This window comes from Acomys minous, assembly GCF_964271855.1.
Source record: "Acomys minous genome assembly, chromosome: 12".
Lineage (NCBI taxonomy): Eukaryota > Metazoa > Chordata > Mammalia > Rodentia > Muridae > Acomys > Acomys minous.
The window spans coordinates 8770667-8792913 of NC_140493.1; the positions used below are offsets into that span (position 1 = coordinate 8770667).

General features: G+C 42.4%; 1 protein-coding gene across 6 annotated transcripts in view; it reads left to right on the forward strand.

Moving 5' to 3' along the window:
• The first annotated feature begins 764 nt into the window (after window positions 1-764).
• The window catches only part of ADAMTS20 (ADAM metallopeptidase with thrombospondin type 1 motif 20), a 119501-nt gene continuing 98018 nt past the window's right edge, over window positions 765-22247 (forward strand). For all 6 annotated transcript variants that reach the window (XR_014773077.1, XR_014773078.1, XR_014773079.1 and 3 more), the window contains exons 1-3: window positions 765-1080; window positions 1514-1875; window positions 12239-12401. Coding sequence is in view for 2 of the 6 variants with exons in the window: in XM_084749462.1 (XP_084605588.1) it covers window positions 990-1080; window positions 1514-1875; window positions 12239-12401 (616 nt within the window). In the remaining 4 variants the exon portion in view is untranslated. The remainder of the gene's footprint in view (window positions 1081-1513; window positions 1876-12238; window positions 12402-22247) is intronic.

The window sequence follows — 22247 nt, forward strand, 5'->3', positions numbered from 1 at the left end:
GAAGCAGTGTTGAAAAGAAGCTTATTTTTCTCTCCCTGCCAAAGGACCGGGCCATGCAGATGGATTCTGAGCTACACTTATTGTTGAAAAGGGTAACAGGGACAGAGGGCTTCATTCACACTGCGGAGAGACCGGCCCCAGAAACGGGCAGATGTTTTTGTAGATCGTGACATTTATATACGTTTTGGGGAGAGCCCTTTGTGCAAATTTAAGCACAAAGCCAAACACTGAGATGGGCAACAGGGAATCACAAGGTGGGACCGGAGCTCTGGAGACCCCAATGGCCTCACTGAGTTTCCGCAAGCGATTGGTGCAGCCGTGCACAAGTCTTCCAGCTCAGTAACCCCGGAGTTCCAGAGTCACTCTACACACAGGGACCCTCCAAACTGAGCCCCACCACAAGCTCCGTTGGTAGCATTAGCCTATGGCTGGTTATTTTGCTTTGGAAGCCTCAAAGAACCTCGCAGCATGAGCAGCAGAGGCTCCCCCCGTCTGCCGCTTGTCATTTCATCGTAAGAATTAACTCCTTGCACCCATCACCTGTCAGTGCGCTTGGGATCTGGCTAGACCTTGGGACGTCGAGCTGCAGCAGCCTGGGAGGTCGCGGTGCGCGCGCCCGCGGGGTTGCGCTGGCCTGGCCTCCCGCTGATTGGTCGGGCCCGGCCAGGGGGCGGGCTCTCCGCCGCCCCGCGCGCCCCGCTACTTTGGCTCGGTTCCCGCTGGGTCGGGCGGCGAGCGCTTCCCAGGGTGGCGCGGGAGCGCGGGGCGCGGGCCTGCGAGAACCAGGCGGGCAGCGCGCGATGAGGCAGCGGCGCCGGGAGCGGGGATCGGCGGCGGAGCGAGGCCGGCCGGTCTGCAGTCCCGTGTGCTCTGGAGGCTGCTGAGACGCCGCGGAGAACCGCTAGAGCGCGGAGGAGGGCAGCGGAGCGCGGGGAGCCGGCGGCCCCGGCGGCCTCCCAGTCGGGATCCCCCCCTCCCCGTGTGCAGCCATGCGGGTGGCCAAGTGGCTGACCGGGCTGCTCTGCCCGTTCTCGCTCCTTCTCTCTGGATCTTGGGAAGTTCGTTTCCACCCACGACAGGGTAAGGTCGCAGGGATGGGTGCGAGTGGGTGGTGCGGGCTCGCGGAGACCCCAGGCCGGCCAGTTCTGAGCATCTCCGGAGGCTTCCCTAGATGTCGTGGAATCCTGTGCGTTGGGGACAGGTTTTCCTGACCATGTAGCGGGCACGCGTGGGACGCGGGGCAGCGTGCACCTGGAACACACCGGTTGCTGGAGGCAGGGAAGAGAAGAGGGGCTGACAAGGAGGTGGCTGCGTGGGGCGGTGGGTTGCACGGTCTGTGTGGGGCACATAGGAGCTGTGGGAAACGTGGTCACAGTGCCCACGTGTGTGCGTGTGCATCTGTCGCGCCCCTGGGACTGACCACGATTGGGGACCTTGAGTGGAGATGCTTGGTTCAAGAGTTTATGGGTTGGACAGCGTCGGGGCTTCATAGACTTTTCGCTGTGTTTTGCAGAAGCCCTGGTGAAGACTCTGGCCTCCTACGAAGTGGTGACTCCTGCGAGGGTCAATGAGTTCGGAGATGTGTTCCCTCAGAACCGGCATTTCAGCCGGAAGAAACGTAGCTCCGGGGTGCCGGAGCCTCCTCCGCTCAGGACCCACTACCGCATCCGCGCCTATGGGCAGCTCTTCCAGCTGAACCTGAGCGCAGACGCCGCCTTCCTGGCTGCAGGCTACACCGAAGTGCACTTGGGGACCCCGTTGCACGGGCCAGGCAGGCGCAGTGCAGAGTCCCCAGACCTAAGCCACTGCTTCTACCGTGGTCAGGTCAACGAGCGAGAGGACCACACCGCAGTCTTCAGTCTTTGTGGGGGACTGGTAAGCCTGATTGTGTGTCTCCCTATGGGTTTTCTCTGGATCCAGTCCAGGGCTGCCTGGGGGTGGGGACGGTGGTTCCTAGTAGGTTCCTCTGAGAAATCCAGAGGAGTCCACCAGAGAGGAACCCAGGACATAGGCAGAGAGAGCATTTTTCATCCACTTGTCTAGTGGCGATTATGAGTGGCCTGTGGTTCCTGCTTCTACAATCTCAGGGCAGGCTCTTTCACTCAGGCGCATCACGACTGGGCAAGGATTGACGCCCAGTCCTCTGAATTACTTAAATTTAGTAAATGAATCGGAAATTAGACTAGTGGAAGGAAAAATTTTGAATATACACAAAGTAAAAAGCTGACAAGATTTGAAAAGAAGTTGGTTTTTGTTTCTTTCTGGTACTGGGATGTTCACTAACAATCTGAGGCTTAGAAGAGGGAGAAGGTAGATGCCGATGCCGACTGGTCTAGGAAAGGTATAAAAATATCCGCAAATATAATTACTAGTGCGGGAGAACTAGAAATGGTAATACTGAAAGAAAAGGAGTTTTAGAACTTTACTGGAGAGAGAGAAAATGAAATACTGTATCACACCCCATGTCAGTATAGTCATTTTAAATGTGCAACGTCACACATGTTAAAATGGAAGCCAGCTAACTAAACCATCAAAATACTACCAGGCTAATTTGTGACGCGTTAATGCGTACTTGAATATGAATGCCTGAAATAATGGAATCTAGCAGAGTCTGTACACTGCTTTACACTGTTTGCCAAGTTAAACCATCGCTAGGTGAGTGCTCCTGTGACATGAGAGCATCATTTTATCACGGACAAAGCTACCCTGTTCCTGGTGGTGCAGCCACAGCTGAAGGAAAGAACTTGGCCACAGGTTTCTCATGAGCCCAAGTTTTGTTTAATAGAAATGAACTGACCATACTTTCTGGAAGGTTTTCAGATAATTACACCAAATCCTCACTGTTTTTATTTGAGTTAAGCACTGGTAGGAGCACACATTGTAATGGCACTTACTTTCAACTTGATTTGAGGTGTCCTGGATGTGAGCATGGTTAGTAACGGCGCTGGCTCGCATTTATGGCAAGGTGACTTGACACAGGTGGACATCATTCTGCAAGAAGGAACCTCAATTGAGAAAAATTCTCCCACCAGGTTGCCCTGGGGAAGCCAATGGTGCTTAACTAGTGATTGATATGGGAGGCCCCAGCCAGCAGCTTCCAGCCTCCAGCCCCCAGCCCCCAGCCCCCAGCCCCTAGCCTTTAGCACCCCAGCCTCCAGCCCTCAGTCCCTAGCCCCCAGACCCCAGTCCCCAGCCCCCAGCCCTGTGGCTGGTGGTGCCACCCTGGGCCTGGTGGGCCTGGGAGGTGTAAGAAGGCAGGTCAAGAAATCCATGAGCAAGTAAGTGGGTGGCACTCCTCTGCGGCTTCTGCATCAGTGTCTACTTACAGGGTCCTGCCTTGAGTTCCTGCCCGAACTTCATGGTGATGGGCTACAAGCTGTGAGGTGAAATAAACCCTTTCTTTTCCCAGGTTGCTTTGGTCGTGGCGCTTATCACAGCATTAAACCTCTAAGACAACTTTTGCTCCTTTTCCAGCTATAATCTTTTCTATTTGTTTCTGGTTTGTTTGGGACCGGGTTTCTCTAGGTAGCCTTGGCTGTCCTGGAACTCCCTTTGTAGACCAGGCTGTCCTTGAACTCAAGAGATCCACCTGCCTCTGCTTCCTGAGCATTGGGATTAAAGGCGTGCACCAGAACTGGCTGTTTCTTACCCAAAAAAGTCCAATAAGTTCCTTCCATTCTGCTATAGATAAATGTAAAATATTTATATCACCAATATGGCAGAAGCACCAGTAATACACAGAAATTTAAACTTCAAGGAAAATTACTCCATTTTTTAAAAAAGGCTTAAAAATAAGGCTTAACTTGTCTGGAAAGTCAAATTAATATTGTCAAAATTATTTCTTTACAAACATTTGTTCAAACTTATACCCCAGCAGTCTTACAGATTCCATCTTGTTGCTAGTGTTCAATTAACCCAAGGCATTTAAAGTATTTTTTCAATTTCTGTATTACTAATTTTTAACACTCTTACAGGTCTTTGTGTTTACATGGTTTACCCCCTTTTTACTATATCGCAGGACGTGTGTGAGTGTGTGTGTGTGTGTGTGTTCTTCTTATGTTCCTTTTTTTTTTTTTTTGGTTTTTATTTCCCATAAATATTTATCCAAAGATTCAAAGATTTTAAAACAATGATTTATATGTTTCCAAACTATATAGTAAATAGGAAAGTAGAGCATTATAAAGTATTTATGTGTAGTGTGATAATGGCCTATGAAACCTATTAATTCGTTGATAGACCGCTACAGAATTACAGCCATCAGGACACGAAACCCCATATTTATTTCAAAACTTACTTTACATAGTGATATTATTTATGGTCTCATAATGTTGATAAGTGACCCAGGATATTTAGTAAGTTGGAATATTATTCCTAGCATGTATGTAACGGGATGTAACACATAATATATTCAAAGACAACAATCCCCTGCAGCTCCGATTAATGCTTTTTTAACATTACTTAGTGGACTTTATTCTTCCAAAGACTCTCAGGGATGAACTTGAACACCTAGAAGTCAGCTGCATTATTTTTTATGGTACTAGAAGCAATGAGGTGTTTTTTTTGTTTTTGTTTTTTTTTTTGTTTTTGGTTTGAACAAAACAAAACAGTTTTCTGATTATATAAACCGGATGCTGAGCTTGTCTTTTCATAGAGTAGCTTGTGTAGCCATGTGGGTTATGTTGGGATTGTACCATATTCTCTAGAATAGCTTCTGTGGCTATGTGGATTATGTGGGGATTGTACCGTATTCTCTAGAGTAGCTTTTGTGGCCATGTGAATTACGTTGGGATTTCTCATAGGATTAGAGATCCAGCCTAACGTGTGGCACTCAGTAAAGACTCCTGAGCTGCTTCTGTCAACCACTAACAGGTTTTCCAAACTGTCAGATAGAACAGATAGAAACTGTCAATAATTAGCTGCACTGGTTTGACTCTATCCTAAAAAGTAAATTAGTTTTACCATTTTCTAAACTTTCTTTTTAGAGTACTAATGTGATCCCATATGCCATTCTATGGTTGCTTACTTTATCAATTCATTTATGAGGACAATGCAGGAGTGGATTCTCTCTTTCCATCATGTGGGTTCTGGGGCATCAAATTCACATCTCCAAGCTTGGTAGCAGGCGCCTTTAGCTACTGTGCCATCTAACCAGTCCCTCTGGGTTATTATTGTTTTACACAAATACTCAGTGATATGGGAGAATTTCCTGTGCCTTTACTTTTAAGATTCTAGTGTGTATTTGTCCACGTTCTTCAAGAAGCAAATGTCAAAATGTGATTTTGTGTATTGGAAGTACCTGTATCATCAGAGAAGCCAAGGAAGAAATGGGGAGTTCACTGTAAACTTGGAACAAACAGAGAATACGAGGATCTTGGGTGGGCTTGTTTCGCCTGTTGGGCAGTTCAGGAGGCTTCTGGTGAGGCACACATGGCTGGGATATGAGTCCTGTGCTTGCGCTTGGCTTAGAACCCCAGTGTTGTGGAGGCAGAGACAGGTGGGTCCCTGGTCAGCCAGCTTAGACTCCTTGGTGAGCTCCAGGGAGGGACCCTGTCTCACAAAGCGAAGGAATGGTGCATGAGGTATTATGATATCTGTGTTTATGCTTTGACCTCCATGCACACGAGCATGCATCTGGATGTGACATAAAAAGGTTAGTTATGCCCAGCATTGTCAAGGCCAGCAGCATATAGAAACAGTGCATATATACATGCCTAATGAATATGTGTCACCAGGTGTCCTTAAGCAAGGGATATAAACATATTTGTGAACTTTTAGGGGATGGATGAATAAGGAAGATATAGTATGGAGTTATTCTGATTAAGTCTTTCTATGCTTGGTGGTATTGAGTGTGTTAATTAAGATATATTCACATACTAGATGAATCATTTATTTTGATAGTAAGAACATGGAGCAGGCCAGCCGGTTCTTGGCTATCTCAGCCCAAAACGGTCATAGCCGTTCCCATACATTTATGAGAAGGTGCTTTTTGGCTTTTTCAAGATGGAAAATGACTAGAAATATTTGGCAGAGAGATTTCCAGAAGAAACAGGGAACATAGATATTGGTGATCAGCAGCCTACCACAGACCATCCTTCTGTCCAGCAAATGCCACGTTTCTCTTCTATTTCATTTTATCAGTCACACTCACCTTGTCAACGAATGTTCACAGGGGCACTGTCTCTTGACTCAAAGAACAAAGTCACAGCGTACTGTACTGTCTTTTCCATAAGGTCCAGGTTGAGGTCTGTTGGGCTCGGAAGTATGGTGAGCCTCATGTTCTCATGGCCCACACACATGGTGAGCTGTGTGGTTGCTACCCCAGCCTCACCTTCCCACAGGAAGAGAGGATGCTTTGTACTTGGTAATCTGCAGGGCGTTTGTTCCTTCTATGGAAGAACTATAGAGATGCTATGCTGGCTTCAAGGGAGTTTCCTATTGCTTTCCATGATTACTTTTTCTAGGAAGTCCATAAGCTATGAGGGTACCAGTCTGCCCTTTGGAAGGCATGTGGTTTCTGCTCCATGGCCACATGGAATTGAGGGAGGATGCTGGTTTGTATTAGAGTGTGCACATGGGTGCATGCGTGTGTGTGTGTGTGTGTGTGTGTGTGTGTGTGTGTGTGTGTGTGTGATTGCTTTTGGAATGCTGAGTTAAATTAAGGCCCTTGTAGGTTATTTTTACGATGAAAACAGCCAGAATCACTTTTAGTTCAGACCCATGTTTCCTTTTATTATAAATCCCCCCAAAGTTTGGTTGGCTTCTGACAATTCAGATTTCGATAATTGCTTTACATGTTTTCCTACATCCATTACCAAAGTTTTAAAAGCACGTGTGTTAAACTCGTGACTGCCAAGAGTCTATAACATGTTGGGGTCCTTACAATACTGGTAAAATGAATAAAACCTCAGCTCCATTAAATAATTAAGACAGAATGGCAAGGTGTAATGATAGTGTTGGGAGAGGAAAAATGGGGCAAACAACAGATAAGAAAGAGAGGCAGCTTTGCACAGGTAGCTGAAGGGAATCATATGACAAAACAAAGAAGCATGCTATAGATAATAGGCTAGCCAGCATATCTGTGTGCATTCACTATTATTTATTTGTTTATTAGAATATATTCTGATTTGCTGTTTTATAATATTTCTGTGATATATGATAAATATATCTTGTCATATCCTTGTAAAGCAGCTCTTAATACTTTGCCGTAGCTTTAATTTCTCATTATTGAGGTGATTCTAGGTTTTATATTTTCACCAGAGTTTTAGGGGGGGGTATTGAGAGAGGCCTTTGTGGCTACAAGAATATGGCTATTTCCCCAATGGGTCATTAGATACCTGAGAGAGAGAGAGAGAGAGAGAGAGAGAGAGAGAGAGAGAGAGAGAGAGAGACAGAGAGAGAGAGAGAGAGAGAGAGAGAGAGAGAGACAGAGAGAGAGAGAGAGACAGAGAGAGGGGGGGGAGGAGCTATGGAAATTCTCTTTCTAAGTTGGCTGGGACACATAGTCCAAGTCCTTCGACCATTTACATCCTAGGTTAGATCGGCTCCAAGTTTTGTTTCTGTTTAGTCCTGATGGGCTAGGACTTGGTCAAGGGCCAGTTTGAGGGATTATCAGTCATGCATTTCCTTTTCATCACATCCCTCCACGTTGACACTGGAAACCTGGAGCTGCCCGCATAGCGCAGCAGGTAGAGAGTGGTGTCGGAATGGAGGAGTTACCTTTAGGGAGCTGTATGCCACTGAGTGTCTGCTGTTTGCTTCTGCAGTCAGTTCTTACGCTTTCCTCGTCAGTGGTTCATTCCCATGTCCAATGTGTGTTTGTGTGTTGTACATTTTCCTGAGTGTGGCTGGATGGTATAGGGACTGCCACCGAAACTGTTGTACACTGAACAGGTATCAGGCATCTAATCAGCAGACGAAAATAAATCTCAGAGCTTAGCTGTGATCTCTTAGTTTACAACATTTATACTTTGTTCATGTTGAGAAGAGTGGAGATACATTTATACATCTATATAATCAATGTTTGTAGTAGAATATTTATATACTGCCTTAAATGTATTCTATTTCATGGTAGCCACTGAGCTTTGGTTTATGAATCCTTGGAGCACATACTAATTATGAAGTTGGATAAGCAAAACTATTTATAACTTTATTAAAGATAATGGAACTGAGTGAGAGATATGAAATAGCATGCCTAAGTTTCCATAAGTGCAAACCTAGGATCTCTCTCTCTCTCTCTCTCTCTCTCTCTCTCTCTCTCTCTCTCTCTCTCTCTCTCTCTCTCTGGGCTTTGTGATTAGACATGGAAAAACCTTTCAGTTCAGCAGCTCCTTATTTTCCAGCGTTCAGGTGGAGTGTGGTGACCTGTGCATATTTTGGGGAAAGATTTCAGTAGATTTATCCTTTGTACATGTTTTCTCTCTTTACAAAATTTGAGTACTCACTATTGGTTGTAGTAACAGTATGTGTTTTGGGCATGTATTTTGAAAAAAAAAATAAATGCTGTAATGCTGAAATAGCATTCTGGGAATACAATTGTAAAAAAATAATCTCGAAATACATAAAAATTATGTTCAGCGGAACAAATTGAAGCCGGTTATATTATCACCTATGGTCTCTCAGAACAGCTTGGCAGAGAGTCGACCTCTAGTAATCAGGAAACCCCTGCACAAGTGAAAACTAGTTTTGGAGTGTTTGCTAGTCAGTGAAATAAGGCACGACCCCACTGGCTTCCTTCTGGATCAGTCTGCAGCGTTCATCTGAAGATAGACAGGACGCTAAAAATATGCGTGAGCTAAATGGGAGTCTATGAACCACCTGTTTTGTCAAGTCCTCAAATTCCTTACCAGGTTCCTTTCCAAGTTTTTCTTTTTGAATTAACAGCTTCCTTGGGAGCCTTCGGCATAAGCTTAGTATTTTTTAGTATTTAAACAGGAGGTCCCTTCCGTTGGGATGGACCATAGAAAATCTGATGGAAGTTAACAGTCCTTGCTTGATAAATAAAAATGAAAATCAGATTTGGAAACAAATTATTCACATAGTTTTGGGAGCTTGGTATTTCAAATCACACAGACTCCGAGGAAACCCCGTCCATTGCAGAGTCTGTTCCTGACCAGCAGGTCTGACAAGAGTCTCAGCTTGAGGGGCTGATAGGTTCTGGCACAGCCACTTCTTCTCTTATGGGAGCACAGGTCAGATCTTGTGAGCTTTACTGAGATATTGAAATTGAAGTACCTTTTGATCAAGAGAAAACCAAAAAGATGTATGGTGGATATGGCAATGTTCTTGGGAACAGTGTATCATTCACAGTGATGTCATAGGTGTGTTTTAGCTAAGCCACAGGCCAGCTCATGTCTACTTGCATCTTTCTCCAAGTACCATCATATTTCTCCTCCTCAGCAGGCTTTTTTTTTTCTTTAAAGGCAGAAAAGGATTTCCCATGAACCCGTGTGCTCAGATTAAAAAACAATTTCTTTGTTACCTCTTAGAGGACGGGTGGAACTAGTTTTCTGGGAAGGTTGGAGATGCTGGAGTCTGGGTATATAGTGAAAAGTAAGTTACTTAATGGTTAGGCTTTCAAACTTCACATTTGTAGAATAAATGAAATATGAGGGCTAGGCCATTAGAAAAGTGCTCAATAGATAAAAATCCTCTAGACCTTAGCCTTTTCCTAAAAATATTATAGTCTCAGTCTCTTGGAGTCACCAACCCACGGAGTTTCGATTATTTTACTCTGGCTGTGTTGGGGATTGAACCCACGCCCTTATGTTTGCTAAGCATGCATTCTGTCTTTGAGCCATCTCCCTAGCTCCTGGTGATTAGGTCATTGAAAACAGATGGTCTCTGCAAGCCATCGCCTACTTCCTACCTCCTATTGGTACAGTGTCAGCCTCACTTCTCTATTACTTGAACTTTCTGAGCTCTTCCCAGGCGCCCCAAGCTTTTCAGTCCCTGTCTGCGGCACCCCCCTAATTTACTTCCAGTACCTCATCATTCTTCCAGCTTCACTCTGGCTGTCTCTACCTGGAATCTCTCTTTCCTTCCCACCCACTGTTCCCTGTCTTTGCATAGTATTATCTTCGTCCCCTCCCTGGGGCATTTACTGTACTATTCCAAATTTTACGTACTAATTAAATTTTTATTTTTTGAGAATTTCCTACAGAAATACTGTATTGGCATAAAACTTCACTGTCTCCCCTCTAACTTGCCCCATGACTCCCCAACTCTGTCTCACGTTCATGATCTCTTCTTTTCTAACTATTGTTGTTACATATATGTATATGTAATAATAATTGTTATATAACATGTATGTGTCCCCTACTAAGTACATTTAGTGTTGCTTGTATGTGCATGTGTTTTGGGCATACAAGTAACTTGTACAAGTTATTGTGTTGTTTACTCTTTTCATTGCTGTAACAAAAATTCCTAATAGAAATGCTACTTAAGGAAGGAAAGCTTCATTGTGTCTTTCAGTTCAAGGGGATACAATCTACCATAGTAGGGAAGGCAGTGAGGCATTGTGTTGCAATCTGGAAGAACAGAGTGGGCAGAAGTGAGGCTGAGTACAACACTTCAAAGTCTGTCCCTCATGACCCACATCCTTCAATAAGGCCTTGTCTTCTCAGGTTTCTAGAAGCTTCCAAAAACTATGTTACAAATTTGGAACCAAGTATTAAAACATACACATTCTGGGGACATTTTGCAATCAAACCATAACACTCTGCCCCTTGCCCAAAAGGATCATGGTCATCTTAAGATCCAAAATGTATCCATTTGAAATGTATCCTTCAAAGGTATATACAGTCCTTAACACTCCCAATGTACAGTTCAAAAGTTCAAAATCTCTTCTGAGATTCAAAGGAATCTTTTAGTTGCATCCCTTGAAAAGGAAAACAAAACAAACATACAAAGGTTGTGTACTTTCAGTACACATTATCATAAAAGAAACATTCCCATTCTCAAAGGGCCCAGAGAAGACCCAAACGCAACAGGGCAAACACCAAGTACTGCAGCTTCATGTCTAGCATCTGGGATTTGTGATTGCATCGTCTGGGCTCCAAAGAGCTTAGGTATTCCTATCATCCCAGCCTGCAACCTACAACACACACAGCCACTCTTTTGGGTTGGCTCTACTCATGCCTTTAGCTTTCACTGGCAGATATTTTATGATCCTGTTATCTTCTATGCACATGTGCTCAGATGCAGCTTAGATCTAACCTTCACAATGTCATTTTGTGGCCTCTTAGGGCTTCTGTATGGGGACTCAGACTCTGATGTGTATTGTCTGGTCTCAGTGGCCTTCAGGACCTTGGCACATACCTGTTGGACCCCTTTACTCTTGCTACTTCTGTACCTGTAAAACCAGGACATTATGGGCAGTGCTGTGAGGACTAGCAGATAGGGAGCTGTTTTTTGTGCTTAGGAAGGACAAATAGTATATTCAATCATTGGAGTGGTGGTTAAGCTTGGGATAATTCATTCAATTGTGGTCATACTGTGGGGGTTGAGCTATCAGGCTGTGGCAGTGGGCTTGGTGTAAGGTAGAAGAGAAAATCCTATCTTTGGGTTCTCCCAGGGTTTGCTTGCTTGTTTGTTTTAGCAATCTGGAAGTACGTTAGCCATTCACTGAAGAATGGGCCATAACAGAAACAACAGTTTTCAACAAACACCAAGAGTGAATTCAGGCACGTTAAGGTTGAGATGTGATCCAAGTGCACATATCAACAGCAAGCTTGTTGTGGGAATCTGGAGTTCAGAAAGTAGGTCCTTCTTTGTGAAATGCCCCCTCACCTTTTGTCTTTCCCAAGCAAGTTCTGAGTTCACATCGCCAGGCCCGTCTTATCTGGTCTTCTTTCCCTGCATTGCTTCCCATAGACCAAAGCACGAAAGGTAACAAATCTAGATCTTCTTCATTTTGAGAGCTTGTCCAGTGCTTTTCTCAGATATGTGGAATACCCACTCTCCCAGGTGAATGGGGATAGCATGTAGTCTTGCGACGTCATTCAGCACAGTGTGGATAGGAGCATGACCCACAGAGAGGAAGCTCGTGCTCACGTGACAGCACTTAGTGAATGGGCTCGGCTGTTATTCATGTCACTGTCATGCTGGGGGCGGGACTTAGGGAGACACACATCACTAGACAAGCACTGTCTCTGAGCTGCAGTCCCAGCCCTGCGTGCTGTGGTATCTGGTGGCACACGGTGACTCTTGGTGAAAGCTAACGCTGCTCTCTCCATTCCAGATGGGAACATTCAGAGCGCACGATGGCGAATACTTCTTAGAGCCTGTCATGGAGGCGGATGGAAGTGACGGTGACGATGACCACAACAAGCCACATTTGATATACAGGCAGGAACTAAAGAGCAGCTCCTTTGCACACTCTCACAGGCCTTGTGACGTTTCAGGTAAACTTTGAAGGGAAACCGTTCGGCTAAACCGTAGTGCTACTTAAAATATCATTGGCTATCATCTATATTTTTAGGTGACAAAACTGTTTACATCATCTACTACTACATATGAAGAATATATACATTATGAGATGATTTCTGTGGTAAAAAAAATAACATTTACTCTTAACAATTTTAAGGCTGTGCTCCCTTTTCATTAGCGTTGTCTCTCTGTTACACAGTAGTGCTTCTGAGATTATTCTAGGCACAGATTAAATAAATGTCCTTTGACTAAAATCTCCCCAAATTACCATTCCTGCTTTTCATAGCTACCACCCTACTTTTTACTTGCTTAAGTTCAACTGTTAAATTACAAATTTATAGAAGAGGTGGCATTTCTTAAGTGGTATTTAAGAAAAAATTTTCCCATAAAGGATCCATTAGAAATTAACCATTTAAAGTACTTTTGTGGTGAAATGAAGCCCAAAATATGCATTAAGTGTATAGAATTTATAGTAGACAGTTGAGCTTACACAAGTAAAAAGTAGGGTGGGAGCTATGAAAAGCAGGAGTAGTGATTTGGGGAGATTTTAGTCAAAGAATATTTAATTTGCATCTATGAAGTTATAGAAAGGTGATTAAGTTGTTTTTCTCGGTGGAATCTTACTACCACTCCCACATTGTTCCAGGTCACGTGATTCTAAACTCTCTTGAGGGAAGCACACTGTTTGCAGGTTTCTGTGACCAGCGTGTTACTCAGCCTGCTTCTCAGATGCATCTATTTTGGTGTGGGTCACAACACTTTCTCCATTTTCATGCCGCAAAATATTTAATAATTTGAATATGTCATGGCACCTTTATCTGTTTTTCCCAGTGACACTTGGGGCCGTTTTCAGGGTTTTGATATGAGAAGCAACGCTTCCCCCATCCTCTTTGTCTGAGGTTTCTCCAGGTGTGCCTAGATGCTAGATAATCCCCTTTCTTTCTTTCTTTCTTTCTTTCTTTCTTTCTTTCTTTCTTTTTTTTGCAAAGCTATTTTTAGATCCAGTGATGTGTTCGAGTTGTATTTCTATCCTCTTTTTTTTTTTTTTTAAATAAAACTCAGATTACTTAGTATTTATAATATATTAGGATTTAAGAATCATATTTTTTTGCAGGATAAATCTGAGACTCGTAAAATATTTTACTTGTACTATGTGCAAAAATTAGGTTTGGGTCCACATAGATGCATGGGCCTTCATTATTCACATAAAGGCATAAAAACCATAGAGAAAATGTACCTGCTGTTATCCTTAAAATACAAAGCCAAGATAGCAGAGAGGGATTAGGGATTAGAGATGGCTCAGTAGTTAAGAGCACTGGCTGCTCTTCCAGAGGTCTTGAGTTCAATTCCCAGCAGCCACGTGGTGGCTCATGACCATCTATAATAATGGAATCTGATGCCTTTTTCTTCAGGCAAACATGCAGGCAGAACACTCATATGCATAAATAAGTGTCTTTTAAAACCGAACAAGTAAACTCTAAAACAACAACAACAGCACAAAGAGTGGGATTAGGAAGGACTTACTTGAGGTAGTAGATGTTCATAAACTATGGTTCCAAATGCTGTGATGCCATCCGTGGTGGCCTGTGAGGATACGCCGGCCTTTGAAGGTTACTCTGGGAATTCACTTCTTAATTAACCTTTGCTGTCAGAAGACTGCCATTTGGAGAGGCTCTCACTGCAACTAGGACTGTGCTTTAAATCTCCTGACATAACAGATGCTTTTCTTATGCTTCTAATAAGAGCATAAGGGTTTCATTTTTATGGCTTCAAAGAGAACACAAATGGCTCTGCAGCTTCACAATGGGACGCTATAGAAGGCAGCTCACGCCCAATCTGATTGACTATTCAGGAATAGCTTCTCTAATGAATTGTGTGGCTTTGTAGGAAGAAAACCCCCAAGAGGCATTCTGAATGCATAATGTGTCACACGGTGAAGGCCAGGCCTTCATATTCATGCTTAGCACTCGTTGTTACCAGGAAAATGTTCCCCCAAAAAGCCATGTTCTTTGCTTTAAAAGATTTTTCATACTAAAGACATATGATAAAAATTACAAAAGAAGCTGGGCTTAGTGGTGCATGCCTGCAACCCCAGCACTTGGGGAGGTAGAGGCTGGCCAATCTCTGTGAGTTCCAGGCCAATCTGGTCCACAAAGTGAGTCCAGGACAGCCAAGGCTACACAGGGAAATCCTGTCTCAAAACAAACAAGCAAGCAAGCAAACAAACAAAAAATTACAAATGAAAAGCAACCAGAAAACTGGCATTTGTTTTTATTAATTATATGTAATTATTAACGTACATATAATAACATATCAATGTACATATAATTAAAATATGTACAAATGTTGATACAATATTTATTAAAACAAATGTAGTATCTATTCTTATGAATAGATTCCGTACATTTCAGTTCTAATTAACATGTGCATTTTTAGTCAATTAGTCACCTTAAATATTAGCTACTAATTATCATTTCATTAGTAAACATGAAGATTTGTGAACACAATTAGTGAAATGTTATGCAAGGTGTTTTTCTTTTCCATCATTCTTCATAAAGTTTTGCAGTATCGTTTCCTATTTCAACAGCTGAATCTTCAAGAGAATTTCTTAAAGAGGTAAGAACTACAAGCTTATTACATCATAATTAAACAGAAAAGTGATTTCTTTTTTTTGAATGGTTTTAATCCTTTTTGGCTGTAGCTTTGATGAATTAGATTAAATTGTTTCCAAGGTCAGAGTTCACCCTGTGCACTCATGTCATATATATGAAATTGGTTGGTTATCCTAGCCGTTGTAGGTACCAGGATCTCACGTACAGATATGGCTTAGATACAGTCCGGTGGACGCAGGGATAGTAGTAAAAAGAAACACAAAAATGGGCAGATATCAAACAAAACCCTCACAGATGCCACTGGTAAAACAAAACAAAATAAACCAGGCATGGTGGTGCATGTCTTTAATCCCAGCACTCAGGAGGCAGAGGCAGGCGGATCTCTGTGTGTTCCGAGGTCAGCCTGGTCTACAAAGCGAGTCCAGGGCATCCAGGGCTACACAGAGAAACCCTCTTTCAAATAACCAAAACAAACAAAACGAAACCAAAAACACGAAGCAAAATAAATAAAACACAAAGGGGAAAGAAACCTGGGAGTGTTCGCTGAAATGGAACAAGACTTCAGAGCTCTAATGTTTGTCTGCCCATGTTTGTCTTCAGTGGGCAGACGGGCTCCGGTGAGCCTTGCCCAAGTCTCTGGCCACCTCATTTCCCTGTGTTGTGGAGTAGAGCCACCGAGCATTTGTTGAGAGTGAGTAGGATGAAAGCAGCTAAGAGTGACAGGACATTTAGTTGAGTTTTTCTAACCCTGTCGATTTCTATTGTCTCTGGGTCCTTAATATTACAATATACAGGAGAACTGGTTAGAACCGGCCTGCAGAGAAGAAGAAAAGCATGTTCCTTGGGGACCCTGATGTGACTGAAGTGGAGCCACTCACTGAGCCTGGACTTTGCCAACTCTGGCTGGTTTATGTAGCTGGCTTGGCCCAGCGATCCAGCGCCTGCCCCTCTAGTGGGAGGCTTTGGTTGCTACCTAGTCAACTCCTCTTGTTAGTTTCTGGGAAGTCTGCCGTCTCCTGGCCCATGTGGACTTGCTTTGACTCGCGTGTTGATGAGTTTTCCAAGGAAGAGGAATTGTGTCTCAAAAGCCTTTGAGATCCTTGACACACCGGCTCTTCTGTTCTGTTCAGAACGTTTTTCAGTCTTTGCCTTAGGTCCAAGTGCTCCCTGTTCTGACGTATGTGTCTGGGTACTCACTGAGCTCTTGGTTGGCCTGACTCTGAACCTTTCTAATATCCATTTATCCTTTTGTACTGCAGCTCTCTCCTCTGCCCCTTGCATTTTCTTTGTCTTGTTTTAGGCCTAGTCTGTTGTCCTTAGGAGATTTCAACTTCAAATATTTTATTTCCACAGCAAAATATGTTTCCTCAAATTAAAAAATGTGACAACACCTTGCTCTCAACATGAGTCAGTGAAGTAAAGACCCGGGTGCTCTCGGTGCGGAGAGATAAAATGACAGTGGGTCGTTCATTCTTGGCTCTCACACTGATTGTGACCTACAGAGACAGTTTGTTGCAGATTGGTAGTCAATTCTTTAATAATTTATGTCTAGTTGTTCTCTTGTGGTTAGTGTGCCTGCCGTGATTTCTACAAGCTTAAGACGTGAGATTTAGAATTCAAGACAATTCAGTACCTTACTAGTTAGTGCACATCTGTCTTGAATTGTTTCTAAGTTTGTAGTTTGCCTTGGTCACCTCACCTCTCAGCTTTAAATTTCATATTCTCTAAAATGAAATGATATATCATATTTCATTTTTCATAGTCTTCCCATAACAGTTATGCAAAAAGTTAGTTCTGGGCAAACAGCTGAGGAATTTTGGTATCAAAGCAACTTTTCTGTAGCAGATGCTTTGAAGCTTAATAGGGGATGTACCTAGCCAGGAAGTATAAGTCATAGAAAGTCTGTCTGACGTAAGAATGGATCATTTAAAATACAAATGTTGAATAATTATTCTGGGGAAGAAGGAGAGCAGAAAGCATTTTATATGAAAGCTGAAGTGTGTGCACGTTGTAGCTGAGAAAGTGCTTGGACCATTCATGGGACAGACAAAATACAAGACACTAGGCGGTAGTGTGATCCAGTAGTGTAAGGTAAGTGAGAGCACAGTCATTGTAATGTTTGCGGGAGCCTCATTAAGACATTTCGTCACAGCTGATCAGGAGTCCCTTTTCTAGGTAGTTCAACAGGGAACATGGCTGAGTTTCTAATGACTTAGTCTGGCCTGATTTGGCCATTCACAGTTCCTCTTATTGAGGGTAGTTGTCTTAGTTACATTTTTATTACTGTGAAAAACACTATGACCAAGACAACATATATAAGCAACGGTTTATTAGAAGAACTTAAGGAGAGAGAGAGAGAGAGAGAGAGAGAGAGAGAGAGAGAGAGAGAGAGAGAGAGAGAGAGACTGAGACTATTAGGGAACATGGCAGTCAGGCATGGACCTAGAGCAGAAGCTGAGAGTGCACATCTGGATTTACATGCACGAGACAGAGCTGGGCAGGAACTAACTGGGAATGAAACTTCAAAGCCCAGCCCCAGTCATACACCTTTTCCCATAAGGCCACACCTCCTAGACCTTCCCAAACAGTTCCGTGTGTGTGTGTGTGTGTGTGTGTGTGTGTTGGCTTGTTGGTCCCCTCTACTCTACTGGTCACTTTGGCATCCTTACATCAGCTTTGTCATATTGTCTCATAGCACCATAGCTTTGTCCTAGTTCTTGGTGTGTGGGAGGAGGATGCTCAGGAGCATTCAGATTTTTTTTTACCACCTCAATCATTGAAACAGACATGGAAATTTTACAATCAACTTGCTAAATTAAAAAAAACTGGAAAGAAGATATTTAGATTAGATTTCTTTTAATCAATAAAATGGTCTGGTGAAATGAAGCCTCTTTTAAATGTTTATTTTTAAAAATCTCTCTCTCTCTCTCTCTCTCTCTCTCTCTCTCTCTCTCTCTCTCTCTGTCCCTCCCTCTCTCTCTATCTGTCTCTGTTTCTCTCTCTCTCTCTCTGTGTGTGTGTGTGTGTGTGTGTGTGTGTGTGTGTATGTTTGTGTGTGTGTATATATGAGTGCAGATGCCCATGGAGGCCAGAAAACAAAGTCAGATCCCTTAGAGTTGAAGTTATGGGTGGTTTTAAGCCTCTAGACATATGTGCTAGGAACTGAACTTGGATCCTCTAGAAGAGCAATGTACACTCCTAACCACCCATCCATCTTTCCAGGCCCTGTGAAGTGATATTTTTGTATGCTGTGCCTACTAACTTATCTGTATGTTCTACTATATATTTATTCTTTAATCTTCTAAGTATCTTATAGATTTTTTCCATTACAGTATTGTATATTTTTGTTAGTTTTCCTTCTGGGTTTTAAATGAATATATTATTTACAAAAATGTTTATATTATAGCAAATTAGATAATTTTATAGTTATATTTGAATATTATTACCGTTATTTAATAATGCAGACTTTTTTATATTGACCTTTACATTCAGCAACTTTGTAACAGTTAATGAATTTGTTCATTCTTTTAGGCTTATAAATAACCAAGCAGTTCTATTTGTTAATTTCTAATATTTCAGTCTTTTATTTCCTCTTCTTACTTCATTAGCTGGAATTGCTACAATAGTCCACAGTGATAATTGTAATGAAAATCCCTGTCTCATTACCAGTTGCAAAATAGGAACAGTTTTAACTTTTTCTGATATATACAATATCTATTCTAGGTTTCTCTTGGGTACCCTCTCCTGACTAAAGAATTCATCCTAAATTCATAGTTTTACTTAATTTACTATGCTGGGTACTTAGTTTACTAATAATTTTCATTAAAAGTTGATGTTGAGTTTCATTGAAAAAACTTTTTTGTGTGTGCAGACCAAGATGAACAGATGTTTTCCCTTATCATCTGTTCTTTCAAGTCTATTTTGTTTTATCTCCTCTTGATTTCTTTCTTCCCATTTCCCCACCTCCTTCTATCCCTCTTTCTTTCTTTTTCTCTCTTTATTTTTTTCTCGGTAAAGAAAGGCTTCTATTAGAGATAAGGAAATACGGACAGCAAGGCCCACAGAAAGATCTCCCACAAAGCAGAAGGTGATGGGAAGCCGAATCCCCACTTTGTTTTTCCAACAGACTGTTAATATTTTCTTTAGACCTCTAGTATCTGCATTCATGAATGGATTTGGTTTTTAACAAGCTCCTATTACACAGGAAAAGAGCAGTGAAGGTGAGGGCTTGTCAGTGGGACTCAGTAAACTGATGGCTCATGGTGTGTGCGCTGTGAAAGCACATCATGATGTTGTATACAGTCCTTATTCAGTTAGATTTACTCAGCAGGTAAAAGAGAGAAGTTTGAATGTCTTGAAAGATTCATGAAATATCTGATTTGTGAAAAAATATATTTGTGAACTGAGAATATATATTCACAAAAAATTTAAGTTTTACTCAGGATCGGTGGGACAGGCCTGTAATCCCAACTACTCTATAGTCAGGAAAATTGGACATTCAAGGCCAGACTGGGTTAGCTACAGAGTAGGTTCAGGGCCTACACAGGGCCTGGGAAACTTGCTAAGACTCTGCCTCAAGATGAAGCAGCAGGGATAGGATGTGGCTCAGTACTAGAATTCATGTCTGGTGTGTGCAGGGCACTGAACGTAATTCACCACTACACAAAAAATATACTTTAAAGGAATATATAAATATTAGATCACTAATCAGCTATGAAGCTTATTTTATAGTTTTATATTCTGCTCCCAAAACACATAACTTAGTTGCCAATGCTCGGTGAAGTAAAGCTGAGCCTTTGGCTCCATGCTACTTGAACTTAGGACGTGTTGCTCATGGAAAGAGTAAAGCTGCTATGACCTGGATATGAGAATATTTCAACTTCTTCCTTCCCTGCTTTTGTTCTTTTTATTTTCTTACATTAGTGCTACATCTAAGACATCTAGCACTATATTAACAAGAATGCTTTTATGTTATCTCCATTTAGCATGACGTTTACTAGAGATTGGTAATATGTAGCCTTTATTATGATGAGGTATGTTCTCACCAACCACGTTCTCTCTAGAATTTTCATAGTGAATGCTTGTTGGATCTTTCAAAGATGGTTTTTACATCTAGTGGAGTGATCATATGATTTACGTCTCGAATCCACTTCTATGATATATTAAAATGATTTATTTTTTATATTGAACATCCTTGGATCGCTGGAGTGAAATAATATTTAAAACATTTACTCATTTTATTTGTGTATGAGCATTTACCTAAACCTATGTTGTCAAAGTCCAGCTTCGACGGGTCCAAGTGGGAAAGTGCGGCAGGTGGATACAGTGTCGGCAGTTTGAGGTCAGTCAAACTGGTGACTGACGCCTTTCTCTCGCTTGGGGTCAGTCAGTGACTCGTGTCTTTTTCTCATGTTCTATACCTAAATTCAACAACCACTTTAAATTTGGAGACTGTACGAGGCAGCCAGTAAGGACGAGGAAAAGGGAGGGAGACAGGGTTTTCTCTCTGCAGCTCAGGACAGGCTGTTCTGCCACTGAGGAGGAAAACTTAAACTGGCCACTCACACCCCACACCCCATGCCCCACCTGTGCAGTCAGGACTGGAAAAAGTGGCTTTTAGCCAAGAACTGCAGGGAATTGTTAAAGGAGGCTTTTTGATCTGGATATAGGCCTCTTTGTGTAGATCTCAAGGAGGCTAAAGTAATGCCTGCTGATGGCAGAGCTCTGAGTCTGTTAATTTATTTGTGAATCTACAGGGAATAAGAAATACAAGAGAGACAGAAACAAGACTATTCACGCACATGAACACTCGAGAGAGAAAATGGATGAGGTGAACGGCCTCAACAAATAAACAAACAAACAAAGGTTCTGTTTACACCTCTTATACCCTGAGCAAAAGCCCTCTATGTCTAAGAAAGAATTACCTAGTAGTCAAAAGGATTTATCACAGAGACAGACAAAACTGTTACAGTGGGAGGGGTTTTAGTGATTACATGGTTGGACCCTAAACTAAACATTTCTATATCTAGTCTCACATTCCAAGATACAAAGTAGATTTAAAACCACAGTATTTTATGTCACAAGCTGACAAGGTATAAGGAATTACAATGAAACCCTTTGTATTTTTTTAAAAGATCTATTTTTTCATTATTATGTATACAGTGCTTTGCCTGCATGTACACCTATAGGCCAGAAGAGGGCATCAGATCACATTATAGATGGTTGTGAGCCACCATGTGGTTGCTGGGAATTGAACTTAGGACCTTTGGAAGAGCAGGCGGCGCTCTTAACCACTGAGCCATCTCTGCAGCCCAAAACCCTTTGTATTTTTAACATTTAAGTTTGTACTTAATTTAGACATTTCTTGGTAGTCCCACTATACTCTGTATTCATGGGAAATTCAAACCAACTTGTCTATATTTATGGTGTGGACCAGGATTTGTGGTGTCATCTCTAGAGTGAAAGCTTATCTGAAGCCACACATCTGTCTCAAGTCTGTCTCCTAGTGAGGCATCTGGAGGTCCACAAAAAAGTATTTATTGCAGCTGCAAACTTTCTATAGACTACTTTTAACTTCTAAAATTGGTTTAATCAAATCAGGAATTCCACTCTCAGGAGTTAATTCATCTGAACAGCAGTACATCTTCATAGAGATCCCATAGGATGTTTGTTCAGTCAGAAGGGGGCAAATACCCAGAAAGTAATGGTTCACACGATGCCAGAGTTTTTGAGAGACACAGCAGCACAGGAAAGAAGGGGTATCAGAGGCTGGAAGCAGATCTGGGGCCACATCATGGTACAGATCTTGCAAAATGCTCAACTACCTTCCAGAAAGCTCACACGTCTACTGAACTTCCCCAAGACAGTGGCTCTTGGTCATTATGTGTGTGTACCATGTATGTTTTTGGTGGTGCTAGAGGACTCCAGAAGTGGGCATCAGATCCCTTGAAACAAAAGCAACAGATGGTTATGAGCTGTATGAGGTAAGTGCTGGGGAAAGAGCCCAGGTCCTCCGTAAAAACAACACAGCTCTTAACTGCTGAGTCTTTCCTCTATCCCCAAGTGAGTCGTTCTTGATGAAATTCCACATCTATACATAATGAAAACACTTAGTATCACTTAGTAAGTTAAGTGAACTGTGGATTTAAGAGGGTTTCTTTAATCAGAGAAACAGTACAAGAGGAAACTCTTTAGGGCCCCTGGATAAAA